Here is a 24,039-nt window from a genome sequence, read left to right as displayed (position 1 = left end):
ACACAGCACACACCATCTTAGGTGGAGTGCTGGGGGATTACTTAGTATCCCCTGTGTCTACTTTCTCATGTAACATGTTTATGTTACCCTCACTACAATTAATGGCTGGTGGCAGTGGTTTGATGTTCCTACGATTCTGCGTTTTTACCACGGGCTGAATCCTCAGCTGCAGTATTGGACCCATGAGTGCCCATTTTGTCAAAATAGCCCCAGTCTTCTTTTTTCTCCATTTCTTGCTTGAGGTCTTTCTTGGGTTTTACTCTGCGCGCCAAACCAGGTTTGGTCTCTTTGTTCGTTTTGTATTTGGCAGGATTAACGCATGAAGCTCGCCTCTGTCTCCAGTGTGTCTGGCAGGGCAGGAAGCGAGGGAGGTTCCCGAAACTCCCTGTGCTTAGTCTCCTTGGTTACAGGAATGCACCGAAAGGTGTTTGGCTGGCGGGCTGTCCTTGGAGGATGTTAGGCAAAATTGCATGCAGTACCCTCCGGGAGCACAACATACAATTAGGACTACAGGTGTAAGAAAAACCAACCTTTGGTATAAGTCTGTACTACACAGTTTTGTGGAAGCGAGCTGAGCAGCCAGGCTTATCTCAAGAGGGAATGTGAGCAGAACAAGGATCTTACACAGAGGTCTTACAATCACAGTGGTTCAAGTAGACACTTACAATCAAGGTTTCTTGGTAAAACACTTATTAATTTATTAAACAGTCATTTAGAAAACATTCACTAGAAGGAGGCAACTTAATATTATACACAAATATACTTCAATACCAAACCAATAAGTCTGAGTAAATTAGGGGTGTACCGAATAGTAAATGTACTATTTCGGCCGAATACCGAATAGTTAACAAAACTATTCGGCCGGTACCAAATAGTAACCGAATAGTAGATTACTACTGTAAATGTGTCAAGATATGAATAACAAGCGCAGTGTGTCGGAAATCCTTACGGGTTGGCGCTGCACCCTCGCTGCCATTTTAAAAAGGTAGGCAACGGAGCAGTTTTGTGAAGAGAAGAACTGGTGTCAGGTGTAAGCAAAGTCCAGTGGCTGTCAAAAAGTATGAACGCCCCCTCTACCACAGCTTCTGTACAACAGGGAATGTGTGAATGTATTAAGGAAAACACACCCATCCATTCCTACACTGTGCATCGCGCCTGCGCCCACCAATCATGCATGTCAGCCCACTTGTGTGTATCCAGGAGCAGGCCCCCCCCTTCGAAAGCAGCGACATTGGCATTTTACTCTATGCATCACCCAAGTCAACGCCAGATGCCATGCCCCCCTTACTCCAGTCCCATAGCCCACATGCATGCTGCAAAATAAAAAGTTCATTAACCCCTGAACCTCAGCTTTGCATGCTTGCCGTTCAGAAGGGTCCCTTTGGGGGCCCTGTTACATGCCGCCACGAGACAGACGGGGGGGTGGGGGGTTGCAGCATCGAGTAACACGATAGCGGGTGCTATGCACACAGCCCGGCAGGTGTGAGTGGCAGGCATGAATGCTTCATATGTTGCCAGAGTCAGCAGGATGTGGGGCGGGGTGGGGGGCAGTGGGAATTCACAGAGCAAGTTGGCTCTGCCTCCTCATTTGCATTCAACTTGAACATCCCAGGCAGTCTCTGTCATACTGCCAGCCACACAGGACTAAAAAAAGAAATCTGCAGGCTCCTGAAATGTGCATGTTTAACCCAAAGCACGGGGAGGCTGCCCCCTCCAGATCCAAGCAGCAGTGCAGAGATGGCCATCAATAATTTGTGGGGTGGGTTGGCGTATGGCTGCTGCTCGTGTGTCCTGGTACCTCCAGCCAGCTCTGCACACAGTGAACCCACCAAGGTCCACTCTTAGCAGCTGACAGCCAGATGTATCCATACAAGCAATTCAGACTGCGTGTGGGGAATGGGAGGTGGTACTGGCCATGAAACCTGGAATGTCAAGGTGCCTCCCGGCCCCCACTCTCTCAGAAACATTCTCCAATGGCACATCCGGATGCGTAGCAAGCAACAAAGGCTGCTTGGATGAGCTTTTCTTCTGTCCACACCTCCCCCAGGAGCTGGCAACAACAAAGCCATGGCATTCCAAGAGGAGTGAGGGGCCTATTGCAGCAGCAGCCCGCCTGTCACCACTGAAACAAAGAGCCAGGTGGCCAGATCAACACCATTAAATATCTTTTCTAGTATTGGGCCACTGCTATGGGCCCTGTATTTACATGTGGCGCCGCGGCTATAGAAGGATTTCAAGCCTAATGTGCCTTGCTGTGCAAGCACTGGATCTCGCAAGGATGAGCCCTGCATTTTCCCTTCATTTCTTTTGACATTCAATTATAAGTAACCCGCTCTTTGGTGTGAGCGTTTAAGGACCAATTCTCATTCCAATTACTGCTGCAGGGGGACAAATCTTTAAAAGCTGCTAAGGGCAATTAATGGGTTACTGGGAAGTGGGAACTGAACCTTTCATTGATACCCAGAGTTCATATTAAACTTTAAAGCGCAGCTACTTTCAAAGCTGCAGTATTGCGGTCCGAGTGAAAGGAAGTGCTTGGACTGGCAGGAACCTAACTTTGAAGAGAGCTGTTCTGAAGTCATATTTTAAGGGAGTGGCTGTAAATACTACAGTCCTAAAACCCTCAACCCTGCAGTTTTATAAATGTACATTTGAAGAACAAGGGCTGTCACTCCGAGGGGCAGATTTCACAGTCCGATAGTGAAGTACTCGTCCAGGTGTGCGTCTGTCTGTCCTGGACATGGCGTGTATTCTACAAGGGCACCTCGGCTGCTCGGCTCCACAGTGTGACCCCCTTGTACTATGTTCTCAGGTGCCTGTGTCTGGGTGAAGGCACCGATGTATACATTTCGGTTTAGGAGCTTTCATTTCAATGACATTTTTCAGGCAACTTTTGAAAAGGAGATCTGTGCCAGCTGCCTGTGGGTGTGATCCGACATGCAGACACCTGACTAGGGGCACTGCGGTGTACCAGGTGACACCCAGCAATCTCACTTACAGTAACGTGATCTCTACAATTGACATACCTTTAAATAAGTGCACTTGGCACATCTGTGCAGCCTCCCGTCGCTCATTTCAAAGGCAGGCTCCAAGTATAATCTTCCTTATAATGTTGAGTACTGCGAACCTTAACACCTGTCCCTGAGGCCCACCACCTTATCCAACCTCAGGAATCTTTCCAGTTCCCTAATGATGTCTCAGCCTCCCCCTTTCGCTTTTCCCCTACGCGTTTACCCCTTCCTCAAACCCAACAAGAGAAAAAAAGATGGAATGAGGAATCAAAACATGAGCTGTGTGGTGAAGCAGATAGCTACAGGAGGGTCAACATGGGGGGGTGTGAAGGCGCCAAATGGACGCAACAGGAAACAAGGAAGGCAAAAAGGAGAGAGAGACAGGAAGGATGAGGTAAAGAATATGGGTGTAACTTTGGCTTCGAGTAACAATCAAGTAAGTATTCGGCCAAATGCCGAATAGCCATTTTTGGCCGGAATTCGGCCGAATATGTACTTGAAGCCGAATTTCGGTACACCCCTAGAGTAAATTAGGCTCCCCTGAAATAGGAGCAAAATGGCATTTCAGTTACTTTGAATGGGATTAAAAAGGCATAGGTTAATATAATAGATCACAAATACTTTCTTAGGCAGTGAAAATAGTTTCAGTTCACTAGAGGACTCGATTCAGTTCAATAGGCCAAGGCCAAAGTCAATGGGCTAGTGTCTTGGATAGGAAAGATCAGTTCTTGTAAACGGTAAAGTCTTTGCCAATGTTCTCAAAAGTAGTTTGTTCGAAAAAGAATCATATGTTGGGTCAACAGCTAATTAGGCCTGCAAGTTGGGAAAGTTTCACAAACTTTCACTGCGAGAGGTAAGTTCTCTCAATCGGGTTGGCACAGTACCTTAATATGAAGAAAAGATGCAGCTGAAGACGTTGGTTCCTGGCAGTTCCTGGAGATCTCACTGTTCCTGAGCCTCAGTCATGGGGACAAGAGGGAGGACGTCGGGGGACTCCTGCTCTGCACAGGGACGGGTCAAACAAGCTGGTAAAACAGAAGATCTTCGGTTCGAGTAGCTGTCATCAAGCACATAAGCTGGTGTCCTTCCCCATGGTTAATCCTAACCAGCTCCGAGAATGGTATCCAGGTGGCTTACGAGTTGATTGGTCCCACCAATTCAAAGGAAGAAGTCGTCCTTGAAGGGGCTTCTCTGTTGAGATCAACTTGGCGATTCGGACCTGCAGCAGGGCTTCACTGGGAAAACCAACGGTCCAGGAGTTGCAGCAGCCGTCCTCTTCCAGCTCGACTTCGGTTCTTTCGTTCCAGTGGTCGACTGCTTTCCAGTCCAAGAGATGCGCCTTTTAAACAGTTTTCTCCCTTTCATTCCAGCCTAGCTGCCACTCACCCAGCAGGGAGGCTGTCCTTGCCGGACAGTCAGCCAGTCAATCACGCCAGAGTGCATTTGAGTCTCCTAGGAGACTAAGCACAGGGAGTTTCGGTCACCTCCTTCACTTCCTGCCCACCCCAGGCACTCCGGCACCAGAGGCGGTCTTCAGTCCTAAAGTCCACCAACGGCATGGAAAAAACCAAAATGTGTTTGGCGCACAGAGACAAACGCTAGAAAGACCTTTAAACAAAGGGGCTTAAGGCGCCATCTTGCAAAACATGGCTCCTGCGATTTTTAGCTACCGGTGTTCGCGGTTGGGAAAAATCATGGTAGTTCGTTGTAAAACCACTGTCACCAGCCATTTCGATAGGAGAGGGTAGCATTTGACTGCTACATGAGTTTCTAGACACAGGGGATACTAGGTAACCCCTCCAGCACTCTATAGGAAGATAGTGTGTCCTGGGTCTAGGAATTTAAAAAAAACTAGTAAAGTCAATTTAACCTTACATTCTCTGGGAAACAGTAGTTTATCCCAGAGAAGGTATTTAAAACTTTGGGAAGTCTAAAAAGACATCCCTGTGTTACTACACTGAGGATGCTGTGTAACACACATGAAAATATACCTATGGAGTTATCTTAAAACTCATCAAAGAACACAAGAGTAAAACACAGAAAACAAACAGAATTAAAAGTACAGAGTCCCAAAGTTCAGCAAAAGAGCTGGGGGTCTCTAAGGTAGAGAGGAATTAGCACATTTATGAGAATTATCCCTAACAGAGGACAGCCACTCTGCTGTCTGAGTGACAGCTAGGCTGCGAATTAATGGGAGAAACCTGCATAAAAGGCGAGGTCTTTTGTAAGGAAGGCAGAGTCGACCACTGGACGAAGGAATCGAAGAAGAAATTGGGAGAGAAGCTTGCTGCACGCTCATGCACCGTTGGTTTGCACGGTGAAGCCCTGCTGCAGTGCTGAAGCTCCGATTTTCGTATCTACTAGAGAAGCCTGGAACGGACGACTTCTTACTTTCGGTTGGTGGGACCAATTAACCCCAAGATGACTGGAACCCCTCTCCCCGCTGGCTGTAATTCTTCGCTGCTGCTGGAACCGAGTGCCAGGGCACAGGAACACCAGGAACAAGTGCATTGTCTTTAAGCCGGACCTGAGCCCCAGGAAGATCCAAAGGACTCCCTCGAAGCAGGACGACCCAAGCCTGAGCCACCCGAACAGATTGCTGGAGCCCAGAAGCAAGGGGAGCCCACAAGATGTCCAAGAACCGTAGTGATGCTATTTTCCGGTAGCTGAAACTGCAAAGTGCTGCTGATCTGTAGTAAGCCCATTGCTGCCGCCGACCTTCAAACCGCAGTGGAGGAGTCCTCAGACGTCCTCCCTCTTGTCTCCACTACTGAGGCCCAGGAACACAGGATCTGCAGGACTGCAACAGGAACAGAAACCCGCTGGATCCTTTTTCTTCAGAACTAAGGTACTGTCTAACTAGGGGTACTTACATCTTGTTGTATGTAGCTTACTTGCTCTCACTGGAGACTTGCATTGGTTGCCCTTTGCAGAGCTGCGTGCACCTTTGCTTTTCACAAGCCTCCCAGTTTGTGGGCCAACAGTGATTTTTTTCTACAAACACTATAGATAACATTGTGCAATACCTTTGTGCTATCTTTCAGAAGTGCCTCAGATGCCCCAGACTTTGCTCAATTGACATTGGCTGTCCTGGCTCCCTGCAGACTCTACTGACCCTTTCACTTTATGTTCATCTGTCCCTCCAAAAAGTCATACATAAGTTACTTGTATAGCTGGGAAAGGGTTAACCTATACTTCATTTGGAGAGTTGTAAAGTACTTACCTGTTCAGAGAACTTGTTAACCTTTGTTTCCTTCCCTAACCTTTTCCTTTTTCCACAACTCCAGTATTGCATTAAGTGTTGAAGTGATATATCAATGTCCACAGTGTCCTAGCTATTGAAGTCGCCTCAGTAAGAAGCGTGTGTGACATCCCAAAAGGTTATCTACTTATTAACTCTGAGACTGAAGGAGTGTATTTTTCAAGAGTATTTTATTGTTGCATATTACCCTTTCTAAAGAATGCTTATTTTAAAACTGACTGTTAAATTAATAATTATTTTCATAAGAAGCCTTGAGTATAAGTGTTATTTGAATACCTGTCACGGTGAATCTCTATGTTGCACCTATACAGCTCACATTGATCCCTCTTGAGATCAGCCTGGCTGCTCATTCACTCTGCCAACTTGTGTAGTACAGGCCTATACCAAAGGTTGGGTTCGCCATTGCCAAGAGGGTTACTACATACAATCTTGCCTAACACAGTCTGATCCCTAATGAGGTCTTGGATTAGCCATTGCCTGGGAAAAAGGTCAGTAAACCCACAAGTTAGGACAAATTCTAAAATGCCAGGCTTTTGACCAGATCTACAATTATCTCACAATGTTTCTGATATAAATACAATTTAGTGACTATTTGTAAAACAACAAAACAAGGCATTCCCTAACACCACCTCTTCAACATGGGCTGTGACTGCTGGTAAAGGCAGCGCCACAAAGGCAGACTCCTTTCTGAAGCTTTGTTTTGCATTTTTCTGTTTCCAAGTGATTTTCCTTAGTCACCAACAGAGTTTCAGGTTTTCCAATGGGCATTTTGTTATACAAAATCTCTCTACTGTTGATAACTACATAGTAATGTGTAACTGGGACTCTGTGAAAAGATGTACTTCACATTAACACCCCTAACTGTCAAACACTGGCTTGTATCGAGACTGCATTAAGATGTCTACACTCTACAAGTTCTTGGATTTCACGATATAACAACATTCATCTTTTTGATCATGTAAAAGGGCATTTTGGTGTGAAAAACTTTAATAACATTATTCACCGAATTAAGTTTCTCATTTCTTTTTCTGCCCAGGTTTTCACCATTTTCCTTGGGTTTCCTTTGCAGTATCCATGGCGAAATCTGAAAAAAAGAAAGCACTAATTTAAATGTGCATCTTTATACGTAAAGGTTTTGAACTCACCAAAACCATATCAAACTACAAGAGAAAAAAAAAAAGTAAGACTGTACCAAGCGTCAAACACTCAAAACAATTATTGGTTCAACACCTTTGTTTATTCCACAGGGGAGAGTTACAAGGCTATGCAGAAAGAACAATACAAGAGGGGAGGTTGTATCAACTAAGGTTAGCATGGAGGAGCAAAGAAGGTTGGTTATGTTGACCTAGTCTCAAAAGCGTTGATGTCCTGTCTAGTACCCTAACCAACACAACTACCAGGTTCGTCTTACTTGAATGTGTCCTTCAAATAACAAATTCTTTCACAGTGCTTAAAATGGCCAAGCATGGTTCATTACTATATGTAGCAGTTGGCTTAAGCAGATGCTGCATTTCTATCAGTATGATACTGCTTGTTAGGGAGATTTCCTTTTTGCAAATCTTACCCTCTCCGTCCTGAGCCTCCCAGCACTACACCTGAATGGGATTTGTTCATTGATTTTGAAGGAGAAGTGGTGGAAAGTGGGCTGCAGTGCCTGCACAGATCACTGGTACAGCAGTAGCCTGCAGTGGATTTCTTCTATGTCCATTGTTGGAGGTGGTCCCACAGCTTGCCGAGCACAGAGGAGTTTGCTTAAATTCTCCACTGCCGCATGGAGCGATAGCACTTACTTGCAACCTTAACTTTAATCGGTATTGTACTGCACTTAACTGACAGCCACAGATGAAATGGTTAATGCTTTACGTAGTTAACCAATATTGGAGTGCAATAACATGTCTGCATGCTCTTCAGCCGTTATTGGGAACAATGCGGAAGGGAACACACCTTCCAGGCACATTGGATCCCTCGGGAGGTCTATTGGCAAGGGGGACACGCCATGTGGAGTCCTTTCTAGATACGGGTGTCGGGGTTGCCCTCCAAAGGACTTTTGTGCCATATGACAGGGAATGTTCACCAGTCCTACTTGAAGACCTGGCTAGGGTGCAAGAATTGTTTGGGGCCTGGTTACACTGGGGGACTGTGGAATCGGCTTGTTCCCGATTAGGTTTTCCCGAGCCTGTAAATAGTTCTAATGGGGATGGTATGGGTAATTTCAATAGTCATATGGACAATAAGTCAGTTGAACAGATTGTGGAAGCATTTCCTTTTCTGGACCTTTCACACGTCATGCACACAATGGACAAGGGTTATGACACTATGAACTTTGAGATTAGAGAGTTGCGGGCAACTTGGTGGAAGGGTATATAACAGCTTCAAGCAAAGTTAATAATAGCTGTTGTTGTAAAGGCACAGGTTTGGTTTGTGCCCCTCGATCTACACTGGTGCACATGGGTCATTTACCTAATGCTCTTGGGTTAATTGAAGAAAATACTAAAGTAGTTAGCAAAGTGATGAGGGACTGTGAGCAGGGTTTGCTGAATTTGGAAGGGGATGAATTACTGATGCCTAATTCTACTTTGGTATCTATGGTTAAGGTTGTTGTCCCTAATGTAGAGTCTGTAGTGCCTGAAACTAATGTTCTGGTATCTTCGAAGAAATGTAGTTCTGCAACTGGTGCTAATATGGGAAAGAAATCAAACATTTAAAAATCTGCCCAAATACCGCAATAAAGGGTCGCAGAAGTGTCTCTGCAACTTAAAAGCCCAGCCAGACTTGGGCCCTTTATGTAAAGTGTTGTGTTGTGTGCTTCCAAGAAAAATACATTGGGTGCTATTCCTTGTAAATCAGAGGCATTATTGCTAGTGAAGGGAGTTAACGATGCAAGTGCAATTTTATGCTCACCAATGAAGTCCAAATGTAAAACCAAATACTTATCTCAAACAACTGGTAAGAATATTAGCCATTTTTTTAAGCTTGTAAATGAGAAGGAAAGCCTATCAGATTTAAGCTTACTGACAACCTACTCCTTGGAGAGTTCCCGGGAGAAAGAGGCAACAGGGCTGAATGTGGATTTAGTGAGTTCACTAATAAAGGTTTTGCAGTCGGTGGGGACGACGCAATCAAGTGGGGCTGTACATGTGGCGGTAGATTGCACTGAGCCAGTTAAGGACTTGGTGACCTTGGTTAAAAGTCATATACCTCAGTCCTTTCCGATTTCTTTGACCGTTGAAGAGAAGAGGAAAAGGCTATTAAAGGAATTTCGGATGTCTAATGAAGGGGAGGTAAAAAATGGGATGGAAAAGGTAAGATACAGTCAAAGAGCCCCCAATATGCAAAGTGGTGCCAAATTATTGCATCAGGGGGTTCAATGTAAATCATCGGACTTACCATTGACCACGAATATCTTATTTTTGGAATGACTCTTTAGGAACACTGAAGGAAGTCCCTTAAGCAAACACCAAGTCCTATTGCTCTCTTTACAGTACCCGGCCTGAGATTAATTTCTACCCAGGATATTGCACAAGTGTAGTTTATTTTGGATAACTATTGATATTGTCACAGTACATCTTCATTTGAGGATGGTGAGGAATGTGATTTTGTCAGAAGCTGCTGCATTTTTGTTCATGAAATATGATGTATTTGGATCCTTGGGCCATGTGGAGGCTTTGGAGTATGAAGGGAATGTTGGGCAAAACCAAGAGGCCGAAGAATTTGATCTTTCTAAACCCTTTGTAATTTAAGTCAACTCGGGGGCTTCTAGTGGTCGGGTGGGTTAAAATCCCTTGATACAACCATCTTCTAAAAAAAAGAAAAAAAATCGGCGTATGAATGGGTTTTCATTTTGAATGCACTACATGGGGAAAAGAAAGAAACATATGGAACCATATGAAGAAAGTCAGTACTTGATGCCTCCTGGAATACAAAGAGACGCATTAATTTATGTAACCAGTCTGGTCTCTATAAAAAAAAGTTCTTCATTATATGCTTGCAAGAAACCTGGCATCAGCCTATAATCGATGGTTACGAAATTTGATTTGAAAAGGCTTGCCGGGGAAAATGGGGTCTACCATATGGTGGGATACTCTGTACAGTTAAAATTGGCTTGGGCTTTACGACGCAGAAGTTGAATACTGCACTGAAGGACATTATAATGGTTACGTTCCAGTGGTTGGAAGATTGATATTTCTAAAACATGACTACACATGAATGTATATTTTAATCTGAGATCTGTTGAATTGGAATGTTTTGAACAATGTATCTAAACTTTTTGTGTTGCAGATTCCAGATAAGGGTGCTTTGATTATTATTTTAGGAAATTTTAACAGCGAATGTATGGATCCAATGTACTATAGTTCTGAATTGGGATGGCATGCCTCCCCTAAATCCAAGGAGCATTGCTTGAAAATAAGATCTGTGATGGGGGCTTGGGACCCTTCACTTTTGAAAGGAAGTGTGGCCGGCGGCTGTCCCCCTTAATTTACATGGTATGGATCTGGCACAAAATCAAATATAATTATATATTTGTTTCTACGTACTTGAACAATTGGTGTCTTAATTTAAATGTTGTCAGATGCTCTTATAGTGACCATAGTTTATTAGCCCAGTCTATAGCAGGGATTGCTTTTAGTGTTAGTGGGGAGGGTAGGTTCTCATTTGTTGAGATTAGACCTAGATATTGCGCTGTTATTTGGTGCCCGACAATGACTGCTCACTTTAACTCATCTGTAGTACAATGTTGCTATAAGGAACATTTGGTTTTGCTTGATCCTTATGGGTCTGCAACAACATTACAGGCAATACTTAGAGTACCAACTACAGAAAAAAAGTTGAATGCTGGGGAAAAAGGCTCACACTCATTCGGTTCATAGGAAAAAGAAAGAGCTGAGGATAAATGTAAGGAAGCTAAGCTTGTCAGGCAGTTCAAAGGCTCAGATGTGTGCCTTAAAAAAAAGAATAAAATAATTGGCTACAGTCGCACAGATACCTGGTGGCCTTGAAGGATGCCGAAAAAAATGCTGCAATGTTTGGAAGTTCGGGATGCTAATGCCTTTTGGGCACTGATTAAACCCCCTTTACTACAGGATTCCCTCCAGGCATAACCAATTACAGCAGTTCTGCGGGAGGACTATTTTATGACTAAATTTGCATGTATGTGGAGAGCGTTGATTTTTAATAATCTTAATGTCCTGTGTCCAATGGCATACTCCTGAACTTAATGTCAATATACAGCGCTAGTATGAAGTGCAAATCCTCTGATGCTCCTGGACCCAAAGGGTTGTCCAACGACACATTGTTAAGGAGGCGCTAACCTAGTCGTAATTCAATAAAAGCCCCTTAAGAGACAAGATTGTGCAAAACGTTTTTATTCTCAGCCGGGGGGAGCCATTACACAGGCCATAGTTGGTCAGTTAGCAAGGCAAGGACTCAAAGTCTGTCAATTTTAAATACACTTTTATTGAAAATATAGCATTGCACAATAATCTTATGCTAATATAAATCTTATTTTTTTGTGAGCTTTAATTGGCCATTTTACTAAAAGGTCAAACATCACTTGATTTCAATTGGACGTAAACTACTTCTGAAACACTTGACTTGTTATGCAAATTAGCAAGACTAGGCAGTTTCCCACATTTTCTGAATCATCGACACATGTTGCAACATTAAAGCTGTACATAAATAAGTTCCCAGAAATGACGTCGTCAGACTTTTTAGCACACTATTCTTCAAGACAGAAATAGACTGTCTAGTTTTTCATTGGTCAATTTCTAGTCTCTTATGCCAGCTTCATTTTAGGAGTTACACCACAGAAAACCGCATATCCTGCTATTTATTTCTGTCATCTCACTGTACCTTGGCTTTCTGCCCAACATATTTCCTTTTCTGCACACATCACTTTTAAACCTTCATGGGATTCTGAGGTCTACAGCCATCTGTAATACAATGGCTATCTTTTCCTAACCTATATTCTACATCCGAAATGTATATTCTGTGATAATTATTGTTGTGCACAATGTAAGCATACCTTCATGTTCTAGGTTACCCTTAAATAAATATATCCGGTGTCCCCTATATCCATTGTATTGGCCTTAAATAAGGGCAGCTTAGTTGCCCCAACTACCATATTTACTTGTCCGTCATAAAAAATAGTGGGGCAGAGGCTGCTCCTCTACACAATTAAAATCTAATCCACGGTTATGATCTAGGATATTGGGATTATTTAATATCGTGACGAACAAGCTCTCTCTAGACACATTGATGGTACCATATGGGGCAGGTTGTGTCCAGCTCCCGGACCAAGAGAGATACTTCCCGGCTGCCCAGCTTACTTTCGTGAACAAATGGCTCGCAGAGGAGTCCACCTAGGAGACTGATCTCCTTAGCCAGTTAATAGCCGTGGTACGCCTGAAGTAAATCCTCTGGGTCCGATGGAAACACTCAAGAGAAGATTCCCCTGCTTATTCAGTTGGGCTGTAGAGTGTGGGACAGGACAATGAGGTTGCTTAAGATTGAGAATCCATACTCTGCAGAAACACCATTGACCGCCGACGTTTGCTCCAACAGAGAGGAACTGACACTCATAAGACTATGGGAAAGATATGGCATCTACACCTGGGGAGACGTATACGAAGAAAATGCCTTCAGAGAGTTCGAATCCATGAAAATGAACAAAGGACTACCCAAAGGCCAATACCTACGTTACCGAAAAATCAGAGGGGTGGCAAAACTGAAATGGAGCGAATGGCCAGGGAAACCCGAAGCAAACCCAACCCTAACCCTAATGCACAACCTGGAAACGGTTGGAAACCAACCTCCAGGTTATATGCCCAACTCACGGACAGACCCAACCCCAAAAGTGATACCCTAAAGAACTCATGGGAAATAGACTTGGGAACAAGCATAACCGAAAAGGAATGGGAAAGAATCTTACAGTATCCCAGAGAAGTGTCAAGAAACGCAAGATTCAGGCTAATCCAACTAAATGTTCTACACAGAACAGAACATACATGACCCCGAGCAGAATGGCCAAGTTCAGCAGATCCTCGACCCCGCTATTCCCCCGGTGCAGCTTGAACGACGCGGGAATGGCACATATGTTCTGGAGCTGCCCAAAGATACAACACTTCTGGGTCAAAATTGACCAAGCTTGCAAAAGAGCGGGATTGACCCAATATGAATGGGCGCCGAATTAACGCTTACTTGGGGACTACCCGCGAATAGGCAAAATTAAGCACATTGTCAAATTCATGGACATGTTTTGTGTGCTGGCCAAAAGAGCTATCGCAATGACATTAAATGTATTTTTGAAATGCGAATAAAAACATTTTAAAATAAAAAAATAATATCTTGACGAAACAGGCGATCATGTCCTCTTTCAAAGGAGCAGTTATTTTAATTTATAAGTGGGGTTGTCGCGTTCAGCCATCAAACTACCACCCAATTTCATTATTAAATTCAGCAAGAAAATCTTTGCAACCCTACTTTTGAGGGAGCTGCAGAATTGGGTTTTTTCTCTACTTTTGTTATTTTTCTTCCCCCTTTTCGTGAACCGATATGATTGTTTATGTTTTGTTTATCTTTTCCCTTCCCTTTCTTTTCTTAACTTTTTCCCTGATGCTGAAATGCAGAATATGCTAAAGTCTTTTTTAGTATTTTGTATGATCATGTTTTCCTTAAGGCAACAATACTATACCATATATTGTTCTGTTATTTTATGATTTGTTAGTACTTAGTAGTTTTGTTGTCTAGGTATGTTTTCATGTATGGCTAAAACACAATACAAAATAACAAAATTAAAAGAATTGGGTGAATAGTGCCGCTGTATAGATGTTTTCCAAGCAGGATTTAAAAAAAAGAAGTTGGGACATCTCTAAACAACTTGTTGCTTCATTTGTGGTCTATAAGTTTACTAAACAGCCTATCTATTTGGCATTTCTAGACTTAACACAGTCCTTTGACTGTGTAATTAGATCCAGGTTGTGGCAGAAATGGTTAGCACTGGGGAGTCCTGCTGCTTTAGTGAGTATTTGGGAGGCTTTGCACGATAATACTAAAGTTAAGGGGAGGATAGATAATAAGCGGTCTTATTCGAGATGGATTGATACTCACCTGGGCTTGTGCCAGGGTTGTGTACTAGCCCTTTTAGTTTGAGCTATTAGGTGGCACTCAAAGCGCTACCTTTAAAGCCAAAACTATTGTCATTAAAATAAGAGCTTCAAATATGGGCTTTGAATGAAGGTTTGTAATGCTTTTCCAATGGAGATGACCTTTGAGGAGGGATACATAGTTGTAATCTCGCCCATTCCCTGCCCCTAACCAATGTAATTCCTATGGCTAATCCCACCCATCTCGGAATTCTGAGTTTTTGTGAGCTCTTACATGGAGGCAGCCATCTTGGATGGCTGTCTCTAAGGAAGCTCTCTGGAAACAAGCCAAAACTAGCGGCCATCTTTGAATGGGCAAGATACCATGCATCTCATGTATATAATAATTTTTAAAATCGCTAAAGTATAATAATTGATATTATTCACTTTTATATGCTTGTTTTACCTTCAATTAATTGTGTGATTTTCTTTGTATTGTATAAATAATCATGTTCACCATGTTTTTATTATTTCTGGGGTTATATTTTCGTTTAACTTAATTCTTTAGGTTCAATTTGTGCTTTATTGCAAGTGCGTGAGTGGTTTTGCTTATTTATTTATTTTTGCGTAGGCCCTTAAGACTTGGTTTTTGAGTTGTGATTGGGTTGCATGTCTCAGGGCATGTCAGGAATGTGCAGGTCCTCCAGCCTCATAGTGCTGACTGGGATGGCGCGCGGAGTGGTCTTTGTGTGAGAGTGGCTGATGTGCCGGCAGGAGTACTGCTACGAGGACTGTACGTACTAGGACTACTGTCGCCATAACAGGTGGCTGTGTGTGCTCTCATGACACAAAAACAACACCAACTCCGGGCACAAACTGCTCTTTTTAATTTGCAACCGCGTCGTACAATCGCAGCTACCACATCCAAGTTTCTGTCTATTTAACCCAGCAGTGTGGGGCCAGAGCTAGCCTCTGTTTCCCAAGAATGGGTTTCAGTGTGGTAGTGTGGGGGCAGTCTTAAAATACAGTGCCTACTGTATGTGCAGGCTGCTCTCTAAGGGGCACTCTCTCAGATCAAATGAGGAGAAAGAAAGCCTGATGGAAGGATTCATTGCGCAGCCCAAGTGGGGATTTAGAGGGGGCGGCCATGCCATATTTCAAGAAATACCGGCATCATAAACACTGAGACAACACAACCTCTTTCACGCAAGTTGCCGAAAATAACTTCATAAGCAGCTAATTCCACTGCAGTGTGACATACACCACAGGAAAGTCCTTCTGCGTGTGCATAGACACATTTGAAATGTCTAGATCGAAAATCAAATCTATCTCTGCGGTGCAATGCAAACTAGTTCAGGATCCTCAGGAAGCCAACATGTTGATATGTTACGATGTGGCTGGCACGCATAAACCCTAATTTCAAAGCAGAACATTAACAAACCAAAAATAACGTTTTCCTGTGATTCCCAGCTCGTAAGTGTGGTGTCACATGCTGGAGTGAGTCCGGGTCACCTGTCAGGGGTGGGGATATTGGAAATAAAGGCATCACCAGAACTGGCGTGAAAGCGCCAGTCCGGGGTTTACGCAGCTTCACGAATGGTCGTGTGTTCCTTTGTGCGCAGCGAAGCGCTGCACCATCTGGCCTAGTCAGGCCCATCATTCATGTCGGGTTCCACCACCAACACCTGCCCGACATCACACTGGCGACGAGGATCAGTGTCAGAGCCCTGCACGCTCGCAGCACAAGCCGCAGATCTGCATGCAGGGGGACAGAAAAAAAAAAGCTGTGACTTCAGGCCCAACACTCTATGAGGCCTACCAGTTTCCCACTGGGCCGCCTATCAATACGCGCGGAAGCAGAGACTCAGTTTCACACCCCCAACATTCCAAAGCGGCCCCGCAGAACAGAAGAGGAAGCGGAGCTCACTCTCACATCCCCAACATTCCATAAGGAACATGAACACGCCGGAAGGCCTATTCTCATCCACAGCACTGTAGACAATAAATATTAAGTCGAGCACCCAAAGGCATTAACTTCAGGACACTGTTGAGTGCAATCCAGGGACCAGGGACAACCCTGGGACTAGATAGAGCCGCTCTCACCCAAGGAAGGGTGCAGCCCCCGCTATCACCCGTGGCTGCACCCACTGTATTAGGGGACGCCCATCTCTCACGAAAACCATGGCCAGCGCCGAAACAAGCCCCTCGAGAGCTAGTGCGAGCCCGTCAGCAGGGAGGAGTGCCAAACCAGATCACCCCGACCCAGTGCTCACCACACTCATGCTGCCTTTTGACCCTTTCACCACGGGAGCAGCCATTTGCTGGGAAATCTGGCTGCAGCAGTTTGAAATGCACCTTGACGCAAGGGAAATCACAATAGCAAAGAAGAAGCGCACGTTCCTCCTGCTCAACATCGGTGCAGCAGCGTTATGCCTATTCAACGCCATCCCAGACCGCGGAGACGGGGACAACTATGATGCTGCTAAGAACGCACTCACTAACATGTTCAGGCCCGACCTCAATTCTGACTATGAACGTTTTCATTTCTGCATGGCCAGACAGCGAGAAAATGAAACAGTGGACAAATTCCATGCCTGTCTACGCGAAATGGCAGTCGGCTGCGTGTTCCCCAACGAAGAGTTTGTCATCCGTCTCCAAATAATAAACGGGATTTCATCTGAAAAAACTGAGGAGGGCTATCCTATTGGAGATAAACGTACACCTATCCCGAATTCTTGAAATGACGCGTCTTTGCGAACAAACAGAGGACCAGGGAGCGGTAATCGAGGCGGCAATCCAACGGCTCCCGCTCGACAACCCCAAGCCAACAGAGGACATCGCAGCCATATCGAGGCACCAGAACACCCGAGAACAAAGCAAGCGGAAACACCTCCAAGCCCCAAACGTCGCAAGGAAGAGACAACGCATGCAAATGGTGCGGTGGCCCATGGCATAGAGGAGAACCTTGCCCCGCATGGGGATCAATGTGCCGCAAGTGCAACCGCCTCAACCACTATGCAGCAGTCTGCCTAAATCCACCAACCAGAAGCGACCGAGAGCAAATACTGTGGCAGACACAAGAACGCCGAAAGAAGTTTGCGCCCCGAGGAACATCTCGCCAACCAAGCAAGAAAAGTAGGGCGAGAGCTGTAGACCACACACAGAGGTCACCGGACACAAGCGAAAGCGATGACAGTGAGGACAGCGCATCCCCCGACAGACGGGACAAGGAAAAACTAAGGAAACCCAGCAAAAGAATACATCGCGTACACCTCATCTCTGCCGTCGAACCGCAACGGTCCAGACAACGGAAGAGGCCATCATGCACTGTCGTGTCCGACGGAAAGCCACTGCGAGTAGTCATAGACACTGGCGCAACCGTTAACGTGATGCCAGTATCAGCATTCGACAAACTCCACCGAAGGCCCAAACTCCAAGAAAGAAAAGTTGGACTATATGCATACGGCTGCAAGAAACCCCTGCCGGTGCAAGGGTCATTCAAATCGGACTTCTCCCACAACACCACCATGTGCCGAGCACGAGTCTACATCATCGACGCTGGCTGCGAAACACTACTAAGCTGCAGAACCGCAGAAAAGCAGGGATTAATTCAATTTGCCTTCAGCGTCCAACACACGGAAATCGATGACCTGTTAGAACAACTTCACAAGGTATTCCAAGGCATCGGGTGCCTGAGTGGCAGGTCTATCAAACTCCACATTGACCCTACCATCGAACCAAAAGCTGTGCGCCATTGCCGAGTACCATTCCACATGAGAGAGGCAGTGGAGAAAGAACTGGACAAACTAGAAAAGGCTGGCATAATAGAGAAGACCTCAGGACCAGCCCCGTGGGTATCCCCCATGGTAGTCGTGAAAAAGCCCAAACAACCCAACGCAGTACGAATCTGTATAGACATGAGGCTCCCCAACGCACCCATAGCGAGGGAACACCACATTACACCAACAATAGATGAACTCATTGTCGACCTAACAGGGGCAACAATATTCAGCAAGCTCAACCTTAGGTCTGGTTACCACCAACTCAAACTAGCCAAGGAGTCGAGATACATCACCACGTTCTCCTCCCACCTCGGACTGAGACGCTACAAGCGGTTAAATTTCAGAATATCATCAGTAGCTATAGTATTTTAGCACGAGATCCGGAAAGTTCTCACTGGCCTGGGACAAAAAACATGACATCATTGTATATGCATCCAACGAAAAGGAACACCTCAAGCACCTCGCGGCGGTCCTACACAGACTAGAAGAAGCCGGACTGACCCTAAACGCTGAAAAGTGCGAATTTGGAAAATAACTACTATGCTTCTTCTGATACATCTTTAACGCAAAAGGGGTGTCGCTGGATCCTGCGACAGTCAACGACATCAAGAGCACCAAGGCCCTGCAATCCGCCACAGAAGTAAGGAGCTTCAAGGGAATGGCAACGTTCTGCGCAAGGTGCATCCCAGACCTTGCCACCATTGCAAGTCCCCTCCGCGAACTAACAAAAAAGGACCACAAATGTGAGTGGTCGCCCACTCACCAACAATCTTTCCAGCGAATCAAAGACACTAACTGCCTCCACAACGATGGCATTCTTTGACATTGAGAGACACACTGAACTCCTAGTCGATGCCAGCCCAGTCGGCCTACGGGCTGTGCTTACCCAAACTGACAACGTCAGGAACATACACCCCATCGCTTTTGCCAGTCGTGCGCTAACCAGAACTGAACAAAATTACGTGCACATAGAAAAGAAGGCCCTCGCAATCCTGTGGGGATGCAGACACTTCAAAGTCTACCTGCTGGGCAAACAAGCAAAAGTGTTCTCTGACCACAAACCACTCATTCCAATATTCAGAGGATCAGCGCCACATCCCCCAGCATGCATTGAAAAGTGGATGCTACAACTCCAGCCATACAACAGAGGTAGAGAACCGAGCGGGGGCGGATAACCCAGCCGATAACCTGTCTCGCCACCCATGACCTGCCACAGATCAAGACGAACGCCACGCGATGGAGACAGACAAACATGTGTGCCCTGACCCTGCAAGAGATAGCCCACGAGACGGAGGCTGACGCCATTTTGACCCACACCACCCTCGCCATCCAGTCAGGGAACTGGAAGAACTTCCTGACCTCCATGGTTCAGCGCACCACATCCCCCCAAGTGAAACTTCAAACACTGTTCGGGATCCACCACAAATTTACAGTAGCCCCCGAAGGGGTAATACTCAAAGGCCACCGAATCGTGTTGCCCGCATCACTAGAAGAAAGGGCTCTCAAACTAGCCCACAGCGGGCACCAAGGCATTGTGAAAACAACGGCATACCTAAAATCCAGGATGTGGATGCCCAACATGCAGCGAGTGATGGATCTCGTGGGGTCCTGTGCAGCCTGCCAAGCCACCAGGAGAGCCGAGAACCCAGAGCCCATCATCAGTGCCCCGAGAAGCAGCAAACGGTGGGAAGCCGTCAGCATCGATTACTGCACAATTGCAGGAGAAGGCTACCTACTCGTCCTGGTCGACGAGTTCAGCCGGTATCCTGAAGTTGAACATGTGGCGTCAACCAACGCTGAGACCATGACTCTAGCAATGGAGAAAATATTTGCAATACATGGAATCCCATCAAAAATCAAAAGCGACAACGGACCACCTTTCACCTGCCAGGAGCTATGGCAATTTTTCGAGGATCTTAACGTACGACACAAGCGGATCACCCCAGGAAGGCCACAAGCAAACGGCGATGCAGAACGATTCATGGGATCACTCAACAAAGTCATCCGCATCGCAAAGGAACAAGGACACTCCTGGCTAAAGGCAATATGTCGCTTCCTGAGGACCAACAGGCAGACTGCACACTCCTCGACAAGAATCAGCCCTGCAGCACTCATGTTTGGGGTACCCATACAAGCGGAGCTCCCCGTACATCCAAGGTGGGTAGCACCTAAGCCAGACCCTGCCAGCCATAGACGCCAGGAGAACCAAACTAAACGAACAGGAGAGCATCACTCGACGGGCCAGCCACAGGGAACTAGCACCCGGAGACACAGTCATAGTCAAGAACCGAGCCACGCCCAAGAAGATGTCCCTGAATTTCACATTCTAACCCTGGACAGTCAGTACTGCGAATCACAGCATGATCACTGCCACCAGGGGAAGCGAGACAGTGACGAGGAACATTTCACACTTCAGGAAAGTACCGCCCGAGCTATGGGAAGAAAGCCCAAGAGCCGCAAGTGAAGAAACCAGATCACCATGTCGACCACAAGGCCAATGATATTCGGCCCGAGAGCCCTCTGGCAGACGATCCTGAGAGGAGCCACCCCCGAAACCACCTGCGGGAGAGGCCAAAACCATTGTGCTGCCTCCAGGGGTACGTTGTAGATGGAATCTACCAGCAGGTGAGCCTGCCCAGATAGAATCTGAGAGACTAGAATAGACTACACCTGTTGTGATATGTCATTGTTAAAATAACATTCCAAGTTGGGGAGGAATGTGGAGTCATGTGCCGGAGTGAGTCCGGGTCACGTGTCAGGGGCGGGGATAGTGGAAATAAAGGCATCACCGGAACTGGCCAGTCTGGGATTTACGCAGCTTCACAAGTGGTCGTGTGTTCCTTTGTGCGCAGCGAAGCGCTGCCCCATCTGACCTAGTCAGGCCCATCATTCATGTCGGGTGCCACCACCAACACCTGCCCGACATCACAGTAAGAACAGAGATCCAAGAGACGAGCGCTGCATGCAGTGTCGCATTTCACAGTTTTCCAAATGCTGTACCTAAGACTTATTTTAGAAAAAAGGGAAACATGTGGGAAAGACACGGTAAGGCAATTCAGAAAAGTGGTTGTTATGAAAAAAGAGAATGCAGGAGGTGCAGACCTGCAGTGGCAAGATTGGAGCCTTGTTTTGCCTTTTGCCTTGTTTTACCTGTTTCTTTTGTCTAGAATAATGAAGCTACATTTCGCAGCAGTACTTAAGATCCAAGACATCTTTGAAAAAGCACAATAAACTGTGAATCACATTGGAATAATACTTTGCTGGGTAGCATGCGAGAGCTTGCCACCTCCCCCACCCCCAGTATGCTCTTTCGAGAAGCTTACATGAGTCCCCCCTGCCAGGCATGCACAGCCATCCAGCGCATCTGATGCTTTGCTTACTAGTACTATTGCTGTGATTCTTCTTTTCTTCTCTTTCCGAAACCCCATATACTGCTGTTCTGCCGTAAGCATCCGCGAGTCCCACGGTTACGGGTAGTATTAGGGATAATCTCATCACTCACTTTTAGATGGTATCTAGAACAGATATGCTGACATTCTGCCACGCCTACTTGATGGAGACATTCTCCTGCCAAAAATGTAGTATTTAGGCAGCATCTCAGAACACCCTGTTGAGGTGGGGGTTACTCTAAGAGGTGGCAGCCCTTTGTTAGCTGGAAGTGTTTATAGGAACCCCAAACGCCTTGGATTGTGCTCAGAGGATGGGACTGCATTGAAATCAACAGAACTGCGGTCTAGTATCAATGTTACCCTACTAGGTGTGATCTTGGGCAACTAGTTTGTGGTCCCTGTTATGTTGGTTGTTAGATTTGCACTTTACTCCCCTGTCAATCTGTTTCCACACACTCATAGTGGGGATAGCAGAACAAAAAACATGTGAACTGAGGGATGATCGCGTTAAGGTCTGAGGTGCCTTTTAAGCAGTAAATAATCCATCACGATCTGTACTCGATCAATCAATCGGTTCGTCTGGGTTTGCTGTCACCAAATGCAGTAAACACCTGACAAAATATAAGGAGACTGTACTTGTCAGCTCAGTCTTACCACTGAAGCACTTCTTTCATCCTCCGAGTTTATCTTTGTGTGTTCCTTTTTCTCTAGTGAACAACGAGCCTGCATGGAGTGCTTTTAACATTCTTAAAACATATGATATATACTTTATTTGAACAAGCATATGAAAATGTTATTCAAACACAGATCGGTGCTGCTTTTAGAGCTTGCAATCATCAAATTTTGTGCTGAACTGAAGCAATATGCCAATGATATTGTAGTCACGCTTTGTTTGGGCTCTTGTTATAGCTCTGCCCACGCTCTGGACCACGACCTTTGTGTGATTCTCTGTCATTTCTAAGCCGAGTTGGGTAATACATGCCCGCAGGCAAATTCTTTCGACTTAAGAAAAACAGGAACTGTATTCTAATTGTGGGGTCATTTTCTTGCTGTGTTAAGAAGGCCGATTTCTTTATTTGTTATGCAAATTACCTTTCTCTGTGCTTACCCAGTCACAGCAAACCCTCATACGCTTGTTCAACTAAGTGGATCTGAATGGCGCACGTTGAATAAAATCAAACTAACACCAACTCTTTGAGCTCACTTTAATCAAACTTTGCTCTCAAGTGCCTGCCAGTGATTTTTCAAAGCATTCTGAGAGTTCATTACTTAACTGGAGTTGTAAACTCACTACTGGTGTAATAATGTTTTTACGCGTCTGCTTTCAGGCTCTGGATTTATAAGCACTCTGTGTGCCCTTCACTGAAGTCCTGTTAAAAAAGCATTGGCAAATGCAACCGTTTTGTCAAAGACCAAACTCTTGGCATTGCCAATGCTTGTTTATTTAGCATGTACATTTGTGATGTGGGGCAGGTTTTAAAGAAGGTGCAAGCTAACTCGCCTAAAATTGGGAAGGATTTGTATGCATTATCTGATCTATGTCGACGATATTTTTTTATGCAATCAAACACCAATAGATTTGCAAAGGTCATTGATGGCCTTGAACATTTGTCTGATTCGGGATTGAGATTAAACTCTGATAAATCACAAATATTGGTTCTTAGACCATCTGGAAGATCCTCTTGGAGGAACAACTTTAACTGGCTTATTGATGACAAAAAGCTGGAGGTAGTAAATAGTTTTCGTTATTTGGGCACTACTATCTATTCTTCGCCGATGAAGCATGCGATTAATAGTGCTGCTAGGGCCGGCTATTTGGCTGCTGCAGTACAGCATTACCAGTTTGATAAACAATTTTACCGGTTTTCATTTACTCTGGCTTTGCGGCTCTATCATCAAAAACAAACTCCTAAATTGATGTGTGGGTCGGAATTTCAAGAGTTGAATTGGAGGAAAATTCTTGTCTTACCTCAACGTGTTCCTATAGTGGCTATAAGGAAAGAATTGAGCCTGGTTTTACATCTGGCACGTTCTAGCTGGAGGCTGTTGCAAGTGTATGGAAAAGTCTTGTCTCCTCCTTCTTGAAGTTTGTTTGTCATGCTTCAGGAGGATTTATCTTTATGTTTGCTAAGGAGTTACTCCAATGGCTAACAAGTTGTGACATATTGCTAAGAGGGATTTGATTAATCAGAAGAGAAGGAGCAATTAAAAACAAATGCTTTGAGGCAGACTGGATATTGAATAGGCATACATTGGAACAATATTATGTGTGAGCATTTTAGATGGGATATTAAAACTTTCAATACTTTTGCACCTTACTTGATTAAACATCCATCACGTGATTTTAGGAATTCAATTTTAAGGTTTAAATTGAATCTTTATCCAACTACGGATGTTTTAGGTTGGAGAGCTGGCCTTTTGAAAGAGGAGAGAGAACCTGCCACCATTGTAATAACGTCATTGAAACCCTAAACACTTATTGATTCAATGTTCATCATTGTCTGGAATTCAAAG

The 24,039-nt window shown here is 45.1% G+C and overlaps 1 protein-coding gene across 1 annotated transcript in view; it reads right to left on the bottom strand.

Annotated features, from left to right (window-relative positions):
• Positions 1–24,039, bottom strand: part of RIOK1 (RIO kinase 1) — an 862,653-nt gene that overhangs the window by 459,656 nt on the left and 378,958 nt on the right. The window contains exon 8 of the mRNA XM_069613474.1: positions 7,277–7,357. Coding sequence (XP_069469575.1) covers positions 7,277–7,357 — 81 coding nt within the window. The remainder of the gene's footprint in view (positions 1–7,276; positions 7,358–24,039) is intronic.

This window comes from Ambystoma mexicanum, chromosome 5p (genome assembly GCF_040938575.1).
Source record: "Ambystoma mexicanum isolate Mex_15411 chromosome 5p, UKY_AmexF1_1, whole genome shotgun sequence".
NCBI lineage: Eukaryota > Metazoa > Chordata > Amphibia > Caudata > Ambystomatidae > Ambystoma > Ambystoma mexicanum.
The sequence above is the reverse complement of the archived record's forward strand: the minus strand, read 5'-3'. Positions and strand labels throughout refer to the sequence as shown.